Consider the following 25,586-nt stretch of genomic DNA (forward strand, 5'->3'; position numbering starts at 1 on the left):
CAATTAATTACATTTAAAAGATTCGTTAAAAATTAAAAAAAAAACACTTTTATTATCGAAGCTTATTTCCGAGTTGCTAACTGTCATTATTTCTATAAAACGGCATTTCTGATTTTACATAAGAAATTCACAGACGGCTCTATAAAAATCATTTTAACACACCTTGTACTTAGAATAATCAATATGCTACTGATCAAACATTTATTTTTGAGCGAGTGCAAGAAGTGAAACATTTTAAAAATAAAAATTTCAAATATTCTTTGTTACTTTTGCACTTTCCATTTTGTTGTAGTGGTCAACTTTCCTGAACGAAAACTTCCCGAATGATTGTGTTGACGTTTTCCGCCACCAGTCCGATGCATCCGGTTATGTTGTGGCTTTAGACTTCGAACTTAGTACGGCCAATTCGCTTCAACTGCCCTCGAAGTGTTTAATTAATTAGCAAGCTTGACCACACTCAGCCGCGCCATAATGCAATTACCGATATGTCGGAAAAGCGACTATACTGAGAGTTATTAGGGCGTGGTATCAAATATGACTATCTCCAAACTGTTAACTCCACACAAAAATATCACAAAACTGGACATCAAAGTGTAGAAGTAAGAGATTTTAATGAAAAAACTTATTAATTATGTATACACAAATTTTTGATTAACATAGCGTAATTAATAATTTGAGTCGCTCGTTTACTGTTCAGTGAAACAAAGTTTCAACATGAAATTAAAAACAATATGAATTTGTTGAAAAAAAAATTGGGCTCGTCCGGGATTTGAACCCGGGACCTCCCGCACCCTAAGCGGAAATCATACCCCTAGACCAACGAGCCAATTAATTACAGCAATTAAATTATCGAAAATGTGATCATTGATAAAAATCATAAAAACCTGCTCACCTAATTTCATTTTCATTGCCTCAGTAATGATAAAAAGTATTAAATTACTAAAACGTGTCAACTACATGAAATATAACGAAATTGCACTCTCAGCCAAAACAAATCGAAGTAATAAATAAAACAGTTGCGATAAGTAAATCCCATCTTATAAAATGATGCGAATTATATAAAAAAAAAGTTGGGCTCGTCCGGGATTTGAACCCGGGACCTCCCGCACCCTAAGCGGAAATCATACCCCTAGACCAACGAGCCAGTTGAAGAACACTTTCACCTTGATATCTCTCAAAGAGAATTATCACCTCACGGCATACTTTCAATATTTGGTATTTGAATTCACTTTCACATTTTATGCTGACGCTTAATTGCATTTTCCATTGGGTAACATCAACGTAATATAGTTTTAATTCTTGCCAACAGTGAACACACTTTATTCACTCTAGGAATATTAAAACAAATCAAAATCACAGAATAATGTATTTGGAAATTTTATCTTAAATTCGCAAAAGATGCATAAAATCAGATTTGAACAAAACGAGTTCTAAATTTAAGTATCGCGCTGAAAAAGGTGTCAAATGAAGCAAGTGAAGCTCTAGGGGTGAGTGGGATAATCACATTAGCCTAATAAACACGTTTGAGAGAAACAAATCCAATAAAGTCAGTCTCACTCGTAATAAATTGAAAAAACATCACCCATTGTAAAAAACCGTAATTGTTACTCCTCTCGTTGAATAATCGACAAGATAATCGCTGTTCAAAGAGCAACAACGCAGCAACAAGTTGCACCTGATCGATCTGTGTTGAATAAATCAAATGTTTACTTACTTAGTTGTAGATTGACACAGAAAACTGCAGGTGAAGCCATACCCGATGTCAGACTAACATTTTCTCCGTTTCCCTTTTGATCTGAAACAAACACGAATAAATAATTGATTTTATCAGTGAAACACCCTAATCTGTATCTGAATTTGCTCGTGATTCCTTAATCCCTTTGAGGTTTGTAACGACTCGACGTTAAGACGACGCCGTCTTGCCTTAGGGATGAATCAAAAGCATGCATAACAGGAATTCCGCCACAGGAACACGGCCACGCTGGAAGCAAGGGTTGAAGAACTCATAAATTCGCCCAACAAAACGTGAAACTTTCAAGATGAACGACAGATCATTAAGGGAAACTGTTACACGAAGAATAATTCCGCCTTTAAATCAATAAATAAACAAACAGAAAAAACTCTATGTCTCACGGGAGTAAAGTTTGCAAGTTTGTGAGAGACGAATTATGCCAATGATTTCCATCTAACGAGTTCCGTCGTATTTAAAAGCTTGTGAAAAGTGCCGAAGTTGTATTTCGCCGACAGTCTATTCTGGCCCATGCTTTAATTAATTCCTCTAGTGTACATATTAAAAGTCAGACATGAATTTCTTACGAGAAAGCCAATTATGTCTTCTAGCGAGTTGCTCTTGCATGCGGAAAGATAAATTAGAAGACACGCCAGACGACTGCAACTTTTCCTACAACGATAAATATAACATCTAATTATTTAGTTCTTAGTTTAAATGTTACTCGGTTAACACAATAATACAATTGGGTTTCGCGGAGAGGCTTACCAAAGAACATTTCACCGTATTTATTAAATAGTGGAAACACACTTAGACAAAACATTTATACCCGGAATTAATTTCGTGATTAAAAATTTAACGTATTGTCTTTGTGAAACGATGGACAGTCAATTCAGTAATGGACCGATTCGAAACGCAGCCATTATTTGTTTATTTAGGTGTTGTATTGTAATAGCCCTGTTTTCGTATTGATTCATTTCATTTAATTGTTTCTTGCAATACCGTTCAATTAACACTCTATTTTCCCCAATTTTAACCCAAACTTGCTACCTTTCAGGAATTATTATTCATTACACATTAACTCGTAATATCCCTGCAACCTTTCCCTTCATTACGCACCTGCTATAAAAATACGCACATTTTATCTCTCCCTCAACGCAACCCTTTCCCCTATCCTTTTCCAAATGAACCACGACCGCGTCTTGACTAAACTTTTTCCTTCTCCCGCAAGATTATCTCCCTTTTTACCACTCCATTATCATTAATCTCTTCCATTCTTATTACCGAATGCTCATTTACTTCCCATTTTCATTAATATTTCCGCAATTTATCGTTTGCTTAAATTAATTAACCCTTTCGAGCATCGAAAAAAGCCGGCAACGTCGCGCGACATCTGTATTCGCGGCTTTCTGCTGGGTGTGAAAAGCTTGGCGTCGTCGAAAACTTCACCAAAGGACCGAACTTCCGGCGCTGCAAGCGGTTCCCGGATCTCGATTCCGGGATTCATCACACGGAGCGTCGAATGACGTCACACACACTGTGTGCACGGCCTCCTTTCTAACCATTATGTTTAATTTATCGCGTGTCTGTGCGTCAGACTGGGAGCGTCTCGGATTACGCTGTGGAGTCGAAACTGGCACCGGTACAAGTATTTTGTTTCTTTTCGTTTAATTCCTGTCGAGAAGCCGTTTTCCTACTTGATTAATTTTTACAATTTATTGCATAACTGAAACGAATTTCTAATTTATTTCGGGCTTTCGTGAACGAAACGAGAATTTTTCAACGATAAATCGGAGACAAATTCTGAAGAGGCAACGAGCGAAGCATTCGTCTCCGGCATGCAAAAAATATTAAAGCGATTTTAAATTACTGATTACGACCGTCAAAAAGGCCTTAAATCTCTTGACAGGGGGCTAAAACTCCGCCATAATTACATTAGTATTACATTTTATTTAAAATCACTCTTTTAATTTGCTGATTCCTAACGTTTTTGAGGCTGGAAGACACGTCTTTCTTTACATCCAGTGATCAGTAATAGAACGTTAAGATTACCCACTTTTTTTAATTTAGGCCAAAGTATGTTTAATCATCCACTTCAGTTTCTTCACAAATCACAGTAAACAGCGATCAAAACTACTAAACTAATTCTACAGAAAAATAGTTTGTTTGATTTGATTAGAAACACCAAATTCGTTTTTGACCTTAAATATACAGACTTTGAAAAACCCAATTTCTATAGCCTATCAACTTTATTATAGACACATAATATCTTATTACAAATAGGGTAAAGTACATAGTTGTTTTTATCTTTTTTATACTGTTTTTCAAGCACATTAATAATATAATTTAATTTTAAATTAATTAATATTAAAGTCTTTTATGTGAACTAGATAGTGTTACATTTTTGGACAAAGATAGTCCTAGAGGCAAAACGGCGCATTTCCGACTAGACGTTTATAGGAAAAAAATTTCTATATTAGGGACCTTTAGAACACCCTGAAATATGGCAACATTTTTTTGAAACACGCTGTATAGAAAAATTCGCGATTATAAACTAAAGATTAAAATGTGTAAAAAAATGACAATTGTTTATAAACATTAAGTGAGAAAACCAAAATCATCAAAAGTTGTATACTTATTACAAGATTTACGAGACCTGCACATGTAAAATCGCACCAAGAACACATATTCCGATACGAAATCGATTAAAAATTTTGAAACATTGTATAATAATCTCTGGTTTGTTCACCCCTTAAAAATTACAACGTTTTTGAGTATTTAGTGATTCAAATAGATAGACTAGAATCATATTCATTCCGTCTCTTAATAGAACACATGATTACTGTTTCTGAAAAAAAGCTATTAATGACTATAAAGAAACAATTATTAGTTTGACAACTACTGTCATGAGTTTCCAAAAATTTAATAATTAAATGTGAATTATTTGTATCTGTTATGTGACTTTTGTATATTTGGGTATGTACATTAGGTGCAATTTTCGTAAAGTTATGCGAAACACCTTGTATTCCAAGCAACTATTTTGTTTCAAAAAGCATCTAGAAATGAAAAAATGAAAACGAAAAAAGTTAAAACTTGGCAACCAAATCTGAGCATATAATACAAATGAAGCCCAATATACGAAATATTGAATCATCATTATTGATGACAAAACTTAAGAGTACGACGTCCCAAAGAAAAAAAGCAACATCGCATTGAAGAAAAAAAAGAAGAACGACGTCGTAAAGTAAAAAACAACCCAAGGTGAGAAGATAACTGGTGGAGAATGTAATAAAACAATTGTAATTGTTACGCAACGTGTCGTCTATTACGAGTATAACACAAACATCATTAGGTACTTGCTAAAGAACCATTATAAAAACATCGACAATTAAAATAGTAAAACTTATACTTAACATTACATTTGTGTTAAATTTAAATTTGAATAAAACATCACAGAATAAAAAACTTCAGAAAAAAAATAAGAAGAACATCACAAAAAAGAGAAAGGAGAACAACGTCTCCAAAAAAAAAGGAAAAAAACGCAAAAAACTGCGTAGTAAAGAAAAAGAAGAATAAAATACAAAAACAAGGAATTGAAAATCAGTAAGACGATGTTTTCTTTTCCAAACAAGAGTAAATAAAGAACGCATTGAAAACAGTTAGAGAAGAAATTACAGAATAAGGTTACGAACTTAGAAATGAAGTCAACGAAAAAGTGAAGAAAATCAAGAAGGAGGTTCCAAAGAAACTTGAACAGAAAATAAAAAAACGGGCAAACGACTTTCGATGTCAAAGAATCATCAAAAACCAACAAAATTTGAAGAAAAAATTTCCTGGACAGTGCACAATTTGAAGCGGCAAAAGTCGGATAAAATAACAAGGGTATAAGAGGACAATTTGAGAACATTCCTAAAGCAAAACAACACAACATGACTCAGTTGTAGAAGCTTTGGAGAGAAGAATAGAGATCATTACCTTAAATCAAAATGAAGAACCGATTACAAGATGCCGCAACTACAAAAATTTGGTGCTAACACCAAAAAATTAACCAGATTAGACTACACAGCCTCTTAAATATGCATAAACGAAGAGATGATACACTGGTTCAGAGATGGAGTCCGAGACCCAAAATTCTAAGACACTGCTTTTAAGAAGACCTAGAAGTCTAAAACTCATGCTCTATGGAATACAAGTTGATAGAGGCAAAGACAAAACAGAATAAAGGAAGTGAGAGTGAGCGAAAACCTGAACTTCATAGAGGCATAGAAAAAAATAACAAAAGAACTGTGAACAAAGTACACTTTTTCCTCAATATGAGAAAGTATTCCTGAGATGTAGGAGCCATTTATACAACTCGTCTTTTCTAATTTTATCTTTTTTATTGTTATTTATGACGTTTTATTATCAATTTTGTTTTGAATCATACAGAAATGACATAAGTTTCTTGATTCCTTCTTCAGCAAAATCAAAAAAGGCTACAATATTCGTATATCCTATTTAAAACAGTCAGTGCACCCCACCTCACGAAACTTGAAATGGTTGTAGACTCTTTCGGTTCTCAAGTGATAAGTGATGACTAGTCTGCGGCGAGAAAAGTAACAAATGGCGAAGACAAACGTTGAAATGGGGATCGCACTCGTCTTGGGCCGCGTTAACATTTTTCAGCTCATTATTCGAACTATTTTCATACTACATTCATGTTGATGACTAATTTGCATAATACAAATGGTTTTGGAAAGGAGAAAACCTTTAAACCAAACAAACCAAGTGTATACTGTCCAACTGGTCGTGCTGTATTATTTACAGCTTGTGATGTTATAATAATATAGCGAAATGGGTTAGGCTTAGTTAAAGATTCCCTCATTTCCAATTCCAAAAGGTATTTTTTTTCTTAATTCAACAATACAGCACAAGCATAAAAACAGTAAAATTGCTATTTTGTTGTTATTTTAGACGCCAGTCTTATTTTTAGACAAATCACTGTCTGACTTGTCTTCTGGAAGCCACCAATTTTCTGTGATTAGATTCGCCGCAATCGTTAGCACAGATAAAAAATGAGGTAAGCGTTCGGTTAAACGCACTCAATTTGCCCGTTTTGACATCATAACAGGGCGTTTTCGGTATTTAATTAATGATGGAGTTGTCAGCAATGAACACGCTATATAATTATATTTGGACGTGAGCCAAGCGAGCGTTCGTCATGATCGACAGTTGCCATCGAAATTTATTGGGGTGATCGTCGATTTATGTTGGCGATCGTTTAATGCTAATTGTAGTCATTTAGGAATTTATGTCGGCCTTCGTACGGTTTAATGGGTGACTATATTGGTAGAAAAAGACCAAAACTTAACAAGGGTTTAATGACTGAAATGCGTGTTCTCTATTCGAAATTGTTATCGAGGGGTGATCGTTCCGTGCAAAAAGTTTTATTTGGACATAACCGTAAAACAAACCGTAACGTCGTCGAAACTAAAGCGTCATTAACGTAAGTAGACTTTAAGCGTCGATGGGTGAATTATTATCGATATTTGTGGGTGACCATACATCATTTTCGCTGAATGGAGACCATCCAGCGCACTTCATCAATTAAATTCCTCGTGGCGTCGCGCTACGACGATAAATCATGGTAATAATTGTACCGACTTGACAATTAGACAAATAAAACGGGATAATTGCGCCAAACGTCTTGTCAAAAGCGAGTTAATTTCGCCAACAATTGCGTCTCGGGGTGAGATCTCGGTCTTTGTGCGCGCAGAGCCTGGATATGCCCAGAAAGGGGATGAATGTTGCGCCGAGCAAGGAGCTATTAATACTGATTACCTTGATACAAGCCTGATACATGCATTGTATTATGATGGATAGGGAGGAGAAATGAGGTCTCTCGCACGCCGAAGCGCTCAACTGAAAATCCAGATTAGGTAAAAATGTCGAAGAGAGGAAAATGTTAAATCCTGTTCGGCAGTTCTTAATATTGAAGTAGGTGTTAAATCGTCACCGCGAGTGGAGAACTTGGCTGACACAGCCGGGATGAAATGGGACGACATATATAACATAACATAAGACGATCGCGCCCCTCGACGCGACTCACCATTGGCTGATTCCATGCCAAATATCAGAATCTCATGTATAAGCACGAAGTTATTCCGGATTTATGGAGACTACTCCATCACAAATTTAATACGGAAGAGGCCAACGAAAATCAATTTTTTCGAGAGACTAACATCTGAATTTTCGACGTGAAACTGGCGAACTAATCTACCGAATAAATGTCGCTACTTTGACCCACAACCGTTGAAAGAACATCGTCTCAAGATAAAAAATAATAATGAATGTTACAGCATTGTAATGCACATCTACACCAGTAAAACTTAATGAAGCTTTAAAAAACTCCTAACAGAGACATCAATCGATCAAACAATGTTTTCAATTTTAATAACGCCATAAGCTTTAATGATCCGTTAAAAAGTACACAAAAATCGTTTGATTGTTATCGTATTGATCACCAGTTCAATTGAGACATGAAAAATAATGTCTAAGAAAACATTTCTCCTTTCGCAAAAGATAGAATACAGGGTGAATCTTTTAAGGCCCACATTAGAAACTTTTTTACTTTTAATATAGTTAAGGCTTTAAAATTTTGTCTACGATCCAAATCGAGCATTCTGAGTTCAACTAAATTATTTTCAAAATGGCTGAGCTTCCAGAACTATAAAAAATTGGCGCCAGGTTTGAAATTTTGAACAGTAACTTCACATTTTTATTGCATGTTAGAATTTACCTTCTTAAGCTGAGTAAAATTTACCCAATTTGTTGGTAATTATCTGTCACAGATTTTCACATATGTCAATTTTTTTGTTAAAATTTTCATTAGCAAGGATTTATCTAAGATATCACAGCCGTTGAATACTTTGGGATAAGTGAATAATTTTTTTACATTCAATAAACGAAGGTTTAAGAAATTTTCTAGAATTTTTGAAATTCTCAACTGTCAAAATTCATGCATACTATGAGTTTTTCAAAATGGTTTTCAAAAAACTGCTATAACTCAGTTTTTTCAAATAGAACGACCCTTTTTCTTAACTGCAATCTAAAGAATATAGATATTTATAAGGACTTTTATCAACACGTCCTATACCCTATCTCTTTTAATTAATACCACAATTTTATCGTATTTTGTAAAAGTTTACTTGATTAAAAATGGAAATAATGAGCCAAAATTTTGTTTTTGTGATTACTTCAAAAACTGTAAAGAGATAGATATAGAAGATGTTAATAAAAGTCTGCATAAAAATTGATGTTCTTTCGATTGCCATTAAAAAAACAGGGTCACTCCATTTGTTTTATAATCATTTTTTAATCATTTTCAAAAAATCATACTAGCCTTGCAATTTGAAAGAATCCTAACCTTTGAACCTTAAGCTATCAAAAGCAAAAAAAATTATTCACTTAATTCACTTATTGTAAAGTGTTCACAAACTGTAATATTTTAAATAAACCCCTGCAAATGAAAATTTTAACAAAAAATTGACATATGTCAAAAACTATGACTACTACGATACATTTTACTCAGTTTCAAAATGCAAATTTAAAAATGCAATAAAAATAAGTGCTACTATTTAAAATTACAAGTTTGGCGCCAATTTCTCATAGTTCTGGCAATTCAGCGATTTTAAAAATAATTTAGTTAAACTCAGAATAGTCGAATTAGATTGTATACAAAATCTTAAAGCTCTAGCTATATTAGAACTAGAGTTAGAAAGTTTCTAATGTAGACCCTAAAAGAATCAGCCATAACAGCATCAAAAATGCATTAAATCCTGAAACAGATAAAATTCAAAACCAAATCTATTGCAGCGTCGTTCAAGTCGACGCCTTTCCGCCCACGTGAACACCCACACAAAAATATCTTACAAATCAATATATGAAGATAAACAAACCCAATGTGTTGTAATTTTCCCTCGACAACTATTCAATTTGCCGGAAATGTATATGAATATTTGATGGCATTAGGCTAAGTAAAACCAAAACAAAAAAATTCAAACGGCCGCAAAACTCTGTTACATAAAACAGTGTAATTCACCAATCAGACTCCCCTTCTATTGTTGTTAATAATGAGCGACATTATGTGGCCGGAACGAGTCGATTCGACGTGGACAAAATCTCGTTTGAAATCTGGCAGACAAACAAAGCCATTCGCGAACTAATCAGCCAAAACTGTGGTAAGAGAAACGGACTTGGAACAATCTGATCCGCCGTTTAATATTTTATCTGAATGTTGCGAAAGCTCCAGTCAAGCAACCACGAAATAACGATGTGACATTCGTATTTACATGATGTACGACTTTCACAAAGTGAATAATAAACAACGAAAAAAATCTAATCCATCAACGGTTGACTGGATGAAATGTGACAAAAGTTGCTAACTTTCGAGGTGAATAATGACGGAATAAATAAACATAAATTCAGGAATTAATTTTATTTTGCGAAAGACAGTTGGCTGCAAGTTCGCCGAACTTGCTCGATCGGAATAAAATACAAAATAAAAATTCCTAAACGTTTAATACCATCTAGTGAACATCTCGGTGATTTATATCGACATTTTTCATTATCTGAAAACGAATAACTGAAGCAAGCAATGGACCGAAACAAATTTATATTTGAAATTGAAATATTGAAATAATTACATTCGGCCAGTAATTCAGCGATTTGGAGAGCGACCATGCGGAAAATGTGATTTTAACAAATAAAAACGATCCCTAATTAAAAAATGCATTAAATTCCCTTTAAACAACCGACCCCGTTAAATTGGAAAACTTTCCCGTATTATCTGTAATAGCTCATTAATGGCGGACGAAGACTGCCGAATAATTATTACGAAAAAATTAGCATAATTGAAAGCTTCAGCGAACCAAAAATAAAACCGCAAAATATTAAAACTTTTTAAATTTATTAAAATACAGCGATCAGTTTGCGCCGTATTCCCGAGCTGTCTATTTAAACTTAGTTCCTTCATTGGCCAACAAGTTTGCAACGATCCCTTTTGTGGAGCTCCCGCGATATGTGTTTAATATTCTAAAAGCAGCAACAAAAAACTTGATAACATCAACGATTCGCAAAATTCATTAAATAAAAATTAAAACCATTACCGACAAAAAACCGGATTATGTCATAAACAAAATTTCAGGAACCTTCTTATTTTCCCCAAAATGAAAACATCTCTTTATATTCAAATAAGTTGAGTGATGCTTAGAATACTCCATGAATGCGGAATGAAAGTTAAATTCGTATTCGTCATGAACCCACCCGTTGTATGTTTAAATTAATAAGATCGGCTTTCGCGCTAATGGTAAAAATCAAACTTTAATTAAATATTTTCACAATTAAGAAAAAACACACAAAACGATTTTTCACGCGATTAAAACATTCCTTCCGACTCAGCACGAAATCTCGACCGCTTCTAACACATTTTATGCGTCAATTTGGCAAGTAGGCCCTAATAAAAGCACGAATTCTGCATGAAATCCAGACGGAAAGTTGAAATTATAAAACTTGTACGTCGTCAAATTTTTTATGCTTTACACATATAAGAATAATGATAGGCAAGAAGGAAGGTAAGATTGTATACGAGCCATAAAATCGTAAAATATAAAAAAGCTGGAGCGACAAGGACTGGATTAAGGCCTGATATCTGACGAATAAAAGTTTCCACGATAATAAGCACTCCCGAGCTTTTATTTCAAGTATTTTCATTTCTTGACATAAATGAGGCAAAAATATAAAAACGGAAAATTTACACTCAGAACCAAAAATTTCAGAATTTTTAAAAGCTTTTATTTAACTTGCTTTGCTGTCTGTCTGTCTGTTTCATATTTTTGGAGCCAAACTTGAAAAGGTTCCCGTTGTCCCAATGAATTGAAATTTTGCATACTTACATAATTTGTATGACAATGCAATCCTATGTAGTTAAATACCCCCTAAAGGGGTTAAAAAGAGTTTTGAAGTTTTAAGTTATGTTTACAAATGGATTTTCGATGTGTACATACCGTAACTTATACCAACATTAAAGGTATGTTGGTCATTGGGAAATATATTAATACCTAATCATTTTTATTAAGTTTCGTTGCAAACAAATGTCGCCATTTTTTTTAAATTCATTTATCTTGGGCGATAGAGTATAGACACAGAACAGAGGTTAGGATGTTCTTTTAATGCTAACAACTGTTTGCTATCACATACCACTAAACAAGTTTGCAAAAATCAGCAAAATAATAGTGTAATAATAATACGGCGAAACTAAATCTTAGAGAAAAAGATGTTTAGAATAAGTAAAGACTAAAAAGCAATAAAAAAAACTTAAAAAAATGATTTTTTTTTAAGTTTTCATTGAAAATAATTATTTAAAGTTTCGAAGTCATTAAGAAGGTTTTTCGAACTTGGTCGAAGTAGGGGTGTCCATGGATGTTCATACAGGGTGAGTGAATAGTGGGCTATTTCTGACATGTCCTAAAATGCAACCAAAAATACTCATTGCACCTCCCACTTAGATACTTTGTTCTAATGTTTTTAAAAACATTAACTGAATAAACATTGGTTTTTTATCTTTTAGACTTTTTTAAAGTACTTTTTCTATCACTTATTAGTTAGTAATTTATTAATTACTATTATTTTGTGATCCCAAATTAAGTTGTAAATTGTATGTATTTTTGAAAATTTGAAGGTAATTTAGGAATATAGTATCTGAACTAAATAATTGATAAAACATTGAAACATATCTTAAATATTTAATTTTTGTTCAAAAGTACTGGCTCATAGAAAGCCTAATTAAAATTTAATGCGCTGTTAAAAGTTGATTTCGTAAATAAGAGCATCTGATTGGTTCAATTTGATCACGCGATTAGTTAATCAAACATTTATTTGTGGATTAATTTAATAGCGCTTCTATAAACCGACCATCAGCTTCGTAACTTAATTCCCTCTGTCTGGTGCGATTTTTTGTCTTCAACTTTATTTAAATTAGAGGAGTAGTGGTTAGACATTGTCGAAACAGTTATATCCTGGTTTATTTTGGCGTTTGCTTGTAACTCGGCTGTAGCGCGTCTGGCATCGAAAAATATTCCCATTTTGGCATTTTATTCGTCAATTTCGCACGTAGGCCGTAATAAACCTTGGATTTTATAACGCGAATGTATGAAATTCAGTCCGAAAAGTTTAAATAATAAAAGTCGTACGTCATGAAAATTTTTACGTTTTCCAGATATAAAAGTAATGACATCACATAAGAGAGCCCTGTGTAAAAATTAAGAAACCCCGCCGTTCGCCTCGCTGACGAATAAAGGCTTAAGTAGTCGTTAATTTTCGCTCTTTCGTCTCGCAAAAAAATAAACAACCGAAACATTAGGAGAACGTCATAAAACAAAAACTTTTCAAGTAAAATAAACTATTTTGCAAAGAACGAAGTTTAAGAGACGAGAAAAGCAAGAACCTCGAGCCTGAACAAACAAACAAATATGAGATGAAACTATTCTTCGTCGAGTGGATTCCGTGCGACCCCATTAGAAGACGGGCGCTTACGGCCCTCTAAAAGCATAATTAAAACATGAAATGTGTGTTTAACTGCTGGAATAAAGCACTAGTTAGCACGCCGATGGTAAAAACTCGAGCACGTGTACCTAAATGGGCCCTTAGTGCGGCCTCCCGGACTCCCCGGACCAACACTTCGAACTCTACCATCGAAAAAAACGATACACACGCACGCCACGAAACGTGTCTAGTCGCACAAAATCGTCGCGAAATAGGAAGAGAATTTGTTTCGGGAAACACGTTCGAAACTCTTATTCCGGAATCGTAAGGATTCCGGAGACAAGATTAAATAAGTTTTAGAGAAAAATTTACTATTTGGCTAGCGCACAAACTGAAATAAAAATTGGCTTTATGCAAAAAACAATAGAAACGATAAATTTTATGCGCGGTGACAGCATAAAGTAAGGACTACAATAACACACGACCGCGTGAATCACAACAAATGTACCCAACAGCCATAATATATCCATTACACTAATAACATTTTTATAGAGGTGGATCGATGGCCTAGTTTCAGTCCATTGAGGATACGCTTTTGTAAAAAACGAGACAAGAGGAGGCGATTCCTAACAAGGACCATGTCTGATCGTCTCCAATATCCTGCTATTCAGATTTTAGAGGTTTATCTCATACAAATAAAATTCCCAGTCGTCGCTGTGTCTTTAAAACCCTTTCAACCCTACCACAATCTCCTGTCTAAGCATAGGTCATGATACAAATTCCACTTTCCACCACTCGCAATCTCAGCTGTTTCAGACTCCCTGGATCTAACTTTGACATTTTTACCTGATACAAGAGAAGGATATAAACGACATACTCGAAATACATATACGTAAATCCCAAAAAGCTTTTCTAGGTATTAATTATTATTATACGAGGTGAATTTGGTAGTTGTGCAAATAAATACTTTAAGGGGTAATATTAGAGCTCAAAAAAGCCAAAATAGCTCAACTTGCCCTATCTAAATATTTACAGGGTGAGTCAATAGTGAGTTATTTCTGAATTTTTTAATAAGCAACCAATAAAACTAGGACAATACTGATACTGATTGCTAAAATTTCATTATGGACTGTCATTATTTAAAAGATAAAAAACAAATGTAGATTCAATTATTGTTTTTAAAAATCAAACGAAGTATCCAAGTGGTAAAGTGCAATTAGTATTTTTGGTTGCATTTTTGGACATTTTTGTCAGAAATAACCCACGATTGACACCCCCTTTACAGTTGTACAGTTTTTGAGGTATAGAGGGTTTTGATCAGCGAATAAATTTAAACCAATATTGTAAAAAAAATAATCTATATAAAATTAGATCTTTTTGCTGTCACGAATAGATTTTTTTATTTTTTTTTATTTAATTTTTTGTAACGTGACTACGCTAGTAATTTAAAATGTATCTGTCTATCTATGGACATTGAAAACAATTTCAAATAATAGGAAGATAGCTGAAAACTACCAGGAAATCATTCAAGATCCTTCCTGTTTTTATAACGGTCTGAAATATGTTTTTCGAAAAAATCATTTTTTTTGACTCCTACTTAAGGCCGGTTTACAGAACGTTTTTATCACAATTAAATTTGGCAATTACCTTAACGTTTGTTAATGCAAAATAAATAGCAACTTAATTGAAATTAATTTAATTCAGAATTAAATTTCAATTTCGCTTTTTGTAAACCAACCCTTAGGACCGGTTTATAGAAAACTTTGTTAAAATTTAATTCGTTGTTAAAAGTTAACAACGCGAATGGACCAATCAAATTTATTCAATTTGATCACGTGATCAGTTAATCACGTATTTAATTGCAGATTAACTTAATGACGCTTCTATAAATCCACACTTAGATTTTTAAAGAAAATATTACACATAGATGATAGTCAAAAGACCGTCAGAAGTAATGACAGCGGATTTTTATTGGTTGAAATTTCAATGGAAGGTGAAAAAAAAACTATAAAGAAAAATGTTATTAATATTTAACTAGTCCGATTTTTTCAATGACTTTTAGAGCCGGTTTACAGAACATTTTAATTGCAATTAAATTTTAATCGCGATTAACTTGACATTTGTCAATGCATTTTAAATTGCAACTTAATTCGAGTTAGTTTAATTTTGAACTAAATCTCAATTTCGTTTTTTGTAAATCGGGCCTTAGACTTTAATCAAGAATATTTGAAAATCTGTTACAAAAAAAAGTTTTTTTGATACATAATTTTTGCTATTATATTTTGATTTCGAAGCATTAAATTTTTACAGACCAATGGAATTAGCGATGTAGATTTTGGAATAAAAAAAGTACTAAAAAAATTCAAAATAAAATAATGCAAAAATGAAGCTGCAATTGTTGCAGTTATTGTTGAAAATATGTAGATGAATAGGAGGGAGTTCTATGTATCCTTGGCTCTCTAGAAGTCTCGATATGACGCCTTTGATTATTTCTTGTAGGGAATTGTTAAGAAAAGTAAAAAAAGGTATAAATAAAAAGAGAATCTATATTGAGATATCCACCACTTCCTTTCACCACTCAAGTGTCAAAGTCTGGACTTGTTTCAATCTGAAGAAAAGAGATATTATACCCTTGAAACGTCATCTCAATATTAGGCTCTCTTTTTATTTATAACCTTTTTCATATATCAATATTGAGTCTAAAAAACCAACAGTGCTTAAGAAAAGGTTTTATAGTGCACCAATTGTTGACCGGAGACATTTAGAAAACCAAATTTTTGGACAGTGTGCGAATATTCCGCCTAGAACACTTGCTAGTCCAAGAGAATCATTCTTAAGAAAAATTGATGCATATAATGGACATTGTGGAAGCTCTGTGAATACCTTTTAGATTAAGTTTAAATATTTTGAATGTAAATTAGTTTATTTACGTTTGACTTCAATAAAATTCTAAAACTGGAGTAATGTCAATATGACTGACAAATTTGTCAAAAATGACTATGTTTAATTAATTGTAACCAGATATTTTAATATCCACGTTATCTTTGAAACGTAACATTGGTTGCTTTAAAAAAATTTCAGGCTCATTATTACTCCTGGACCACCTTGTATAACAAAGTAGCAGGTATACCAATAACGCAATAACTCAGTGTTGCTAAAAGATTTCTTTGTCTCAATCATTAAAAGTCACACGGTATAAACATTTGGCAAAGGCAAATTCTACTGACTTCTTTCGTGCTCTACTAGTAGTCCTTAAAATATTTGAACGACTATTAAATTCACACTGTATGGATCTTACCAGTAAAATACTAATAATAGTCGAAAGGGATAATGCTCAATAAAAAACTCAGTGTTGCCAATAAAATTTTTGCCTCTACAACTGAAAAACATCTCTCTCAGTTCACTGGAATCTATTTTTTCCCAACGAATTTGTCTCGAGCCGCCCCCAACCCAGCGCATCAAAGACCTTCTGTCGATGTATCGCATTTAAATTTCATCCGCCAAGATTTCACTTACTCGGTCCAAGATGATAGATGTTTTCTGAAACAGTTTTATTCGTAAAAGAGCGGCAGAATCCGACGCGTCGTCTTCAAGACTCTCTCATATCAGAGTAGTTCTCTCTTGGGATGTCGATCCGACCTCTCTCGGCGGCTTCAGGGGGTTTTGCATCGATTAAATATACCGTCGTTTCGAGAGGAACCCAATCGTCTATATTTCCGGCGTCGGGTTAAACGTGGGGTGACAATTCACCTCGTCCGTGATCGGTAACCGGCTAAGGGCGGCGCTCGATGGCCCATTTGTCACAGCCAACTCAACTTAGCATATCACCGCCACCACCACCGCCGCCGCCGCTGCCGCCTCTCAATTTGCCGTCAGACCAGCGCCGACGACGGTTTCAATTTTCAATTCCGACCTTTTAACGGCCCCTCGCGCCATAAAACCCCGATGACCCAGTTCGCAGCCGAATTGTTTTGGAAAACGTCGCGCGGGGGCGGCGATTGACCAAAACGCGAAATAGATACCCAAAAAAGTCAAATGGTTTTAATATTGTTCATTTAGAAAATGACAAACTACAATCAACCGTTTTGTGAAAGACTGACATGTAATAACATAACACTTGCTACTGCAGTTAGGTAGTTTTGTAAAAAAAAAACAGTAAAAAAAATTAAATTTATTAGCGGGAGAATAGTAAGATATGGTTAGCTTTATAGAATAATATAAGATAGATATAATTAACATTTAATCAAAAAAAGAGAGTAAACTAAAGTAAAAGCTTTTGCTACATTTTACACATACTACTCAATGTCCCGGCGCCTCCACCAAAATTAAAAAAAATTTCAGAAGAAATTAAAAACTATGTAATTTAATTGCACTAAGTACACTTTCTAAGCACAAATCGTTAACACTAGGTACAAATGATAATCGCTGGGTAAAAATTATAAATTACTATTAAGGTAAGTACTACTAAAGATTGTCCTGTGTTTATTAAATAAAAGTGGGTAACAACACTTTTCACTTCCTACCACTAAATACGACACTGAGTTTGTTCATACTATCACCTTATACAAAAAACAAGTTTATTTCGTGTTAAAAGTAACGCCTCAACTTCGCAAACAGCCTGTATTTCTTGACAAATCTTATTTAAAATTAATACATTACTGTGGTACCAACTAGTACATAACAATTTGTACCTTAAAATGTTAATACGTGAACGGGCATATGGTAAACATGGAACCAAAATCTTCAAACCTTATGTTGAAAAACTTTTTATCATTTTTCATTTCATTTTTAAATAATCGTGAACAGTATGCCATTTTGGTTTTCATTAAATAAGCATTTAATTAGTGATTTCTCGCACGCCACACGAATCGGTCGAGATTATCATACTTTTTTGGCCAAAACAATATTAGACAGAATCATTTTAAAGATAAAAATTAGCTTTAACTTCGTTTACGCGCTTTTTCGTGGTTATAAAATTATTTATGTTAGAACTAGCCTATCCGTGTCCAAACAAATAAGAGTTTGGTAAGTAAAAGTGAACTAGGTATGTACTGCTCTCATAGGACACAGACGAGACCAAGAAGAAGTGTCCGCTTTAAGGAAGTGTCTGTTTAAGAGAGATAATGAGAGATTTTACTACTGTCATTTAAAATGGCAATATTCTTTATCTACAAGTTGCTGATAAAAATCATAATGCGTGGAGAAGTGCGAAATTATTTTGTCAATTTGTAATAAAAAACGGTATTTTTTTAACTACAGACTGATTCAGAAACACTGATTCTGTTGATAATAGATTCATTTATATTAAAATATAACTTTTAATTATTCCCTGGTCTAAACAACCAATAAATGTCATTTCAAAATCTGCATTTTTCTATGAACATTATATTATGATGACCCCAATCGATTCGTAAGCCTTTCGAGAAATCACATAAATAATGCCTACTCAATGAAAACCAAAAACACAACATACAGTCAACAATCGTTCAAAAATAACCCTCAATTTTTACCACTTTTAACACGTATGCCTCTATTTAAAACAGTCAGGACTAGTATGCCAATATTATATACAGGGCTGTCCGTTTTTCGAGCTCCACCACAAGGATCGCAGTTATTATAAGAGATACGATGTCGGTTAAATTAGAGCAAAGTTGTGCATTCTTATGCTAAACAATTATATGCAAGAAAATTTGATGTGTTATTTTTAGTTTTTAAATTATTGAAAAAAAAACGAAAATTTGAAAATTTCAAGCTAAAACCAAAAGAACTAGACGTTTTTAACTAGGACGTTCTTCAGGCACTTTTTTACAAGGAATCTAAATCTGTCGTCATATTTTCCAAAGCGTTCTTGATGTTAAAATTACAACACTCAACTTTGGTTTTTCTTTTTTTTTTATTCTTGAAAAGTGTTTTTATTCCCGATTACAATGAGGTATCACTTGATTTGATCATATTGTACATGTTAATTAAAATGGAGAAAAAAAGATTTTTGTGAAGAGTGCTTTGGAAAAAACGTCAACAATTTTGTTTTTAAACAAACTACATTTTAAAAGTTAAATTGAATTTGGATCTGAAAGGTTCATATTTTCGCCAAGCTTACTTATTTAAAAATTAAACGACATGTTAAGCTAGAATTTTATTCCTCGCAAAAAAAACAAGACAAAGTTATAAAAATTGTGCTCGCATATTTAATAGAACTATTAAAATTTAGTTTATTTAACAACATTTTTGACGTTTTTTGCAAAGCACTCTTTGGAAAAACGCTTTTTTTTAATTTTAATCTGCATGCAAAATTCGATCATATCATGTGACACATAATTGCAATCAGGAACAGAAAGAGTTTTCAAAAACACAAATATCAAATATGGCGGCCATACGAAAAACTAAATTTGAATGTTGTAACTCTGACATCAAGAACGCCAAGGAAAAGGCAGTGACAGATTTAAATTTCTTGTAAAAAAGTGCCCGAAGAATGTCCTACTTAAAAACATCCAGCTCTTTTGATTTTCGTTTAAAAAAATAAAAACAGAAATAAGAAATTTTTGATCGTTCTCAATAATTCAAAAACTAAAAATGACACATGGAGCTTGAAAAACAGATACCCTGTATACAGTGGATCTCATCGTAAATCACGATCACGGACTCCAAGGACATACGGTATACGGTCATTTAAAAATAATCTAAACATTTTTATACTAGTTTAAGAAGAGAAAAAGACTTTGCACCCCTGCGATCAGTATTCCCTTTAGTTTTTATGTATTTTATAGCGTAAATTTAACAATTCCCAAAAGGGCATACTGTATATCATTATAAAATCATTGCCATTTTTTTTGCAAAGTTAAAGATAGCTGTAAGCCCTTAGGACCTATGAACCTATGATGCACGTACGCCATTGACATTCCATTTATTCTCGACGGCATACTGTACAACATACTTAGCAAATGATATTTTATTAGTTTAATACATAGCATTTACTACCTTGAATTTCGATTATTTTACCTACCAAATATTATTTTTGCCTAGCATTTACAATGGTTTACTTAGAAAATGACTATTATTTACCTAGCAGTTTTTTAGTATCCCTTTCTTTTCCGGATAAAAAGTGAGTTTCATATTTTCATTGGGCAAGAAATAGCCCTCCGAGTCCTCTCCTTTTAATTGCTCCCCAGTTTTGGTCGTAAATTTTTTTACGTTCGCGTCCGTTGGCCGCGAAATCTGTCCGACACGCCATTTTTATTAATATTTCGTGCCTTGTTTCGACGACGTAATTATTATGAATTAGCTGAATGTAACGGAATTGCAGCGACATACGTGCTCCGCTAAATTACCGTGGTTCACTGGTATATAAAGTTATTAACTTTATGAACCCTCAGGAATACGGGCTATTCACAGAGGTGAATTTAGTATAACGAAGCGTTTAACTAATGAATTCCGGAGTATGAAGCTTCAGTCCAGGCAGTAACCGAAAGAACACAGCCTGTGGTGATGATGGTGAACGCTTTTGTTATGTTTTCACACGTGGAATTTTTTTTCGAGCCCCGGACACGAACGAAACAAACCGCACCGGAAAAAAGGCTGCACGAGAGTGACTTACGACCCGGATTTTTTTACCAAATTTATTAGACAAAATGCCGCGCTTTTACATGCTCGGAAAGTCGATTTATCTTTCGAATCTCAAGAGATTATGAACCGAATTTTCATTATTGCGATGAATTCATTTACATGTGTGGTAAAAACAGCAAAGTAATTATTTTACTGCACACGTTTGCACGGTGTTTGATTTTTCTCGTCGGTACATTTTACGACCTGCCAACATATTATCCACTCACAATGAACGGTAATAGCGTTTTGAAGAAAGCTCCTTGAAGTGATTTACTAGCCCATTGTCATTAGTGAAATCGTCAATTAAGTTTTGTGTGAGAGAGGAAAAAATTATTACTTTCGACGTAAACATGTGTGAGACACGATGTTGGCGAATATTTCTCGTTGACAACGGCTAGACACGTGAACAACTATTTCGAACATCAAACATTTGAAACTACCCGGAATGAAATTCCTGACGATGTCATTGACAATTTAATCCACAGCATGCCAAACAAATGTGGGACAGTTATAAATAATTTGGTGGCGTACTAAAAGAAAACCTGTTTACTGAAATATACAGGTGCTGCAAACACGCGACGAATTAGTGACGAGTGTATCGAAAATCGCTTTTCCTACCGGCTGTAATAACAAACACATAGACTATTATTAAAAATAATTGCTGCAAATTGCCGACCAGGTTTCGTGTTGACTGAAACGACGAATAAATGATTTCGCCGGCAGGAAGAATGATTAAGAAATACAAAAAAACTAGGTGTCACCTTCCTGAAATTGCATAACTGTTTTTATATAATTTTTAAACTATAAATAACTCTTATACACGTACAGCCGCCCAAGAAGAAAATGACCCCGGTGCAACCCCGATCCCTTAACAGCATCCAGTCACCAGAGACCGTAAACTAGTTTTTCACATTCCGTTTATCGTGTTTTAAGAGGTTTATAATTTTTTTTTGGAATTGGTTCGTTGGAAAAATATGAAACAAACCAATTTTCAAGTTCGTCGCGACGCAACGTTTCGACACTTTGAGAAAAGCTCATAATACAAATTTGTTAGTTTCTATGCAAATTTAATTTATTATTATTAGCGAAAACAAACATGCTAAAAACACGCATTCTTATTTCATTTAGATTAAATTATCATAACGAAATAATGAAAAAAATTAAATATTAACTTAATTTTTACTCTATGCTGGAAGTACCGCTTAATACTATATCTTAAAGTAAGCAAAATGTTTTGCTGCAAATTAAAATAACATGGCAATAAAAAAGTTTTATTTATTTAGCTTTTGTCGCAATTTTTTTACTGTAGAAATAATTTACAAGACCTATCAATACTTATTGTTGTCGGTGTGGTATTCTCAATATTCTCATTAAAGACTTGGTCCTCGAAAAGACACTTTGCTATCAGTTGCCCAAAAAATATTTTAAATAAAAAATGAAAAATAAAATAAATTTTCAAGTTGTCGCAACGTTTCGGCACTTTAAAAAGTTAAAACAATTGTTGGTTTGTTTGCAAATTTAATTTATTACGTGGTTATTGCAAAATAAGTTAGAAGTCGATTTACAAAACATTTTAGAAAAACCTGACATTTGTCAATGCAATTTAAATGACAACTAAGAACCGGTTTATAGAAGCGTCATTAATTTAATTCGCAATTAAATGCGTGGTTAACTGATCACGTGACCAAACTGAACAAATGTGATTGGTCCATACGCGTTGTTAGCTTTTAACAACGAATTAAATTTTAACAAAGCTTTCTATAAACTGGACCTTAACGCTAAATTAGTTTAATTCGGAATTAAGTTCTAATTTCGCTTTCTGCATAGTAAACCGGCCCTTAAAGTCCTATTATAATAAAGAAACACAGAAATTCTTATTTAATTTTATTTAGAATACTTTTTCCAATTAACAAATTATTTGAGTAATAGTTTATAAGTTGTTGAATTTCAAAAAAGCGAATCCACATAAAAATAAAAATAGTATCATTTTTAAATTAAATTACCACTAATTTTTCGGAAATAGCTTTAAGCCACTTTTTTGCCTTAAGATTTTCGAATCTTAGTGTTAATTATTATTTACCAAGATTTTGTATTATTTCCGGAAATAATCAATTATATTGCAATAAAACCTTTTACGTTAAGAAAATACCATGCGATCATTTGATTTCATAATTGGAGTAGGCGGTTTTGTGTCTTTTTGATTGAAAAACTAGTACAAGCTGAGAGATTCTAATTCTAATTACCATTCAAAACAATATTATTTGACTCTTCAGCTTGATTAATTATCACAATCCGCATTTTCATCCTAGTTTAAAAACTGATAAAGCCTACTCTATATGTAAATTCAAATAATCGCATGGTATATTAAACAGTACTCCTAACATGTAGTAAAAATTAAATAAATCTTTAATTTGTTCATTAGTTTGCAGTGATAATTTAAACAAAACTATTCGGCACATTTTAGTCGCACATTAAAACTTACTCTGCATCAACCGAATAATAAATTAAATTTGCATATAAACAAATCTATTTAGCGACTTTTGTCAAAGCGTCAAATGATTGTGTTGCGACGAATTTGAAAATTGTTGACGTAGACATTCGTTTATGGACGCGTCATTTTCTTTTTAGGCAGTTGTACATACATATCTGCCCCCCGACCTACATACATATCACTATTTTTAATATTATTTTTAATTGATAACTGCAATTTTCCCTATTTTTGGTTTATTTCTCTCAACTAGCAGTCCAAAATCAAATACTTATTTTTTTAAACTAATTAATAAATAAATTACAGATTGTTTCGGTGAGAGAAACATTAAATTACATACACAGAAAAGCAGCAAAATGTAAAAATATCGAATTCAAGTCCACAAACATAACTAGCATTTGAGTTATAAAACGGATGCCGACTAGTGAATTAGTCAAGTAGTCAAGTAGTTTTTGTTGAAACATTTTGTATAAATAATAAGCGATAATATTTATAATTTACACTTGAAATCGATTACTAGAGTTGTTTGTTGTCCGTTTAACTCTCCAGAAAGTCCCCTGTTTAATCAAATATTTGTGTCGCTTTTCCTGATTTAATGATCCGGGAAATAAAACCCATGAAAAATGCTAAAGGATTTTCCATTTAAGATCATCTCGGCGAAGCTCTTGGTTACCTTCATGTCCCATTCCGCGTCTCTCGTGGCTCAGAGCCGCTCCGGTTGCAGAGTTATGACGAAACGTCCCCTCTTCCAAACCAGATATAAAATAAGACACCGGAACGAAACAAAATAAAAGTGAGAATGCGAATCTCCCCTTTAATTTGTTTTCCTCGGTCGCGATAATGTTATTTATAATAAAAGCAAGATTGTTTAAATGGCCATTGTTCAGCAAACACCCTTATATTTACATCCATAAAATTTTCTATTTTCGGAAGGTTATGATGTCTCAATAAAATTACCGAATAACATTTTTAATATTCGACCATTATCGTAAAAAACTTTAGCGGTGGGAATAAGGGAAAATCTCGTTGTGGGATGCAAATGATGGAAGCGGCATTTCGTCAACCTTTTCGTTCGAAAAGATTTGAGACGAACATTCGATGTGGTGTTTTTCTATTTGCGACGCGAGAGCACAACTTTGTTTCATCCGATTGGTAAACAAGAGACGTTTTAGTTCGTTGAGAATCAATAGAGTAGTGTCCCTTGGTATTCCGACAACTGCTACGTTGTGTAGCCGAACTTTCCGACTCAGAAAATACATTTCCTACTCTCGTGGAGCGCACACACACAGTCTTTTATTGTTTCAATATCGGCTTCCACATTATTTCCCTCGAAAACACAACACGTACACACTTCTTTTCTGCTAACTATAATTTTCCTCAAAGTTAATAACGCCAAATCCGGTTAATTTGCGAGAATACTGTTTACGTTTAAGGTGAAGAAGGTTTTTCTTGTCGGGAATTTTATAGTTTCCCCCTTATATCGGTAAACAGATTTTGGTGAATTACTGGCAGCACCCGGACATAAACCGGAATTCGTTGCCCCAACGGCTTTCCCTTCATCGATTGAAATTTGCTCAGCGCTCACACACCGAGCAAATCCCAAATCTTCCTCGCGAATTATAACCACGAAAACCAATCGACTGCTTCATTAAAATCAGAAATTTTCCCGTAATTTTTCACACCTAGATCTGCTAAAAAGAGTACCAGCCGTCCAAATTTATTAAGACTGATTATAAATGGCTTTTTTTCATCTAGTTGATGATGGAATTCCTTGATCTAAATTTTGTAATCAATAATGAAACCTTTTTTCTTTTTTGTATAAATGGGTAAAGTTGTTTTAAATTTTTTAAACCACATCATAAACACCAAACAACAGAGTTATTTGGTCTAAGCGGCACAGCGGATTAGAATTACAGACTTCATAAACATCTAAATATTTTCGAGCAAAGAGAGTATTTGAAATTATCACATAATGGTTTTTCATTTCCACAAATCATTTTTCCTAATATTTTTAATATTTTTTTGGATGTTGTTATCAAATTTAATGCATTTTAGCGTTATTTGGATGGAATTGTCTCTTATATCTGATAGAATTCACCAACGGCGTTTACAGAGAAATATTTCTGTACAGTGTACAAACTTTGATTTTAATTTAATTTAATTGATTTTAATTTCGCTAACTCAAACCAATGCCAATTTTTTTAAATGTAATTAAACAATCCACTTTTTCTCAAAAAGACACATTCC

General features: G+C 33.4%; 1 protein-coding gene and 2 non-coding genes across 12 annotated transcripts in view; all 3 read right to left on the reverse strand.

The window, feature by feature from the left end:
* Camta (Calmodulin-binding transcription activator) overlaps positions 1 to 25,586 on the reverse strand; it is a 219,397-nt gene that overhangs the window by 175,927 nt on the left and 17,884 nt on the right. For 9 of the 10 annotated variants that reach the window (XM_064355065.1, XM_064355060.1, XM_064355059.1 and 6 more), the window contains exon 2: positions 1,715 to 1,795. The exons of the other annotated variant lie outside the window; for it this stretch is intronic. In XM_064355065.1, coding sequence (XP_064211135.1) covers positions 1,715 to 1,754 — 40 coding nt within the window. In that variant the 5' untranslated portion in view covers positions 1,755 to 1,795. The remainder of the gene's footprint in view (positions 1 to 1,714; positions 1,796 to 25,586) is intronic. 10 annotated transcript variants of the gene reach the window in all.
* On the reverse strand, positions 755 to 826 carry TRNAP-AGG (transfer RNA proline (anticodon AGG)). The gene has a single exon. It is a non-coding gene; the product is annotated as a tRNA-Pro (tRNA).
* TRNAP-AGG (transfer RNA proline (anticodon AGG)) lies at positions 1,073 to 1,144 on the reverse strand. Its single transcript has one exon. It is a non-coding gene; the product is annotated as a tRNA-Pro (tRNA).

Source organism: Tribolium castaneum, chromosome 2 (assembly GCF_031307605.1).
Source record: "Tribolium castaneum strain GA2 chromosome 2, icTriCast1.1, whole genome shotgun sequence".
Taxonomy (NCBI): Eukaryota; Metazoa; Arthropoda; class Insecta; order Coleoptera; family Tenebrionidae; genus Tribolium; species Tribolium castaneum.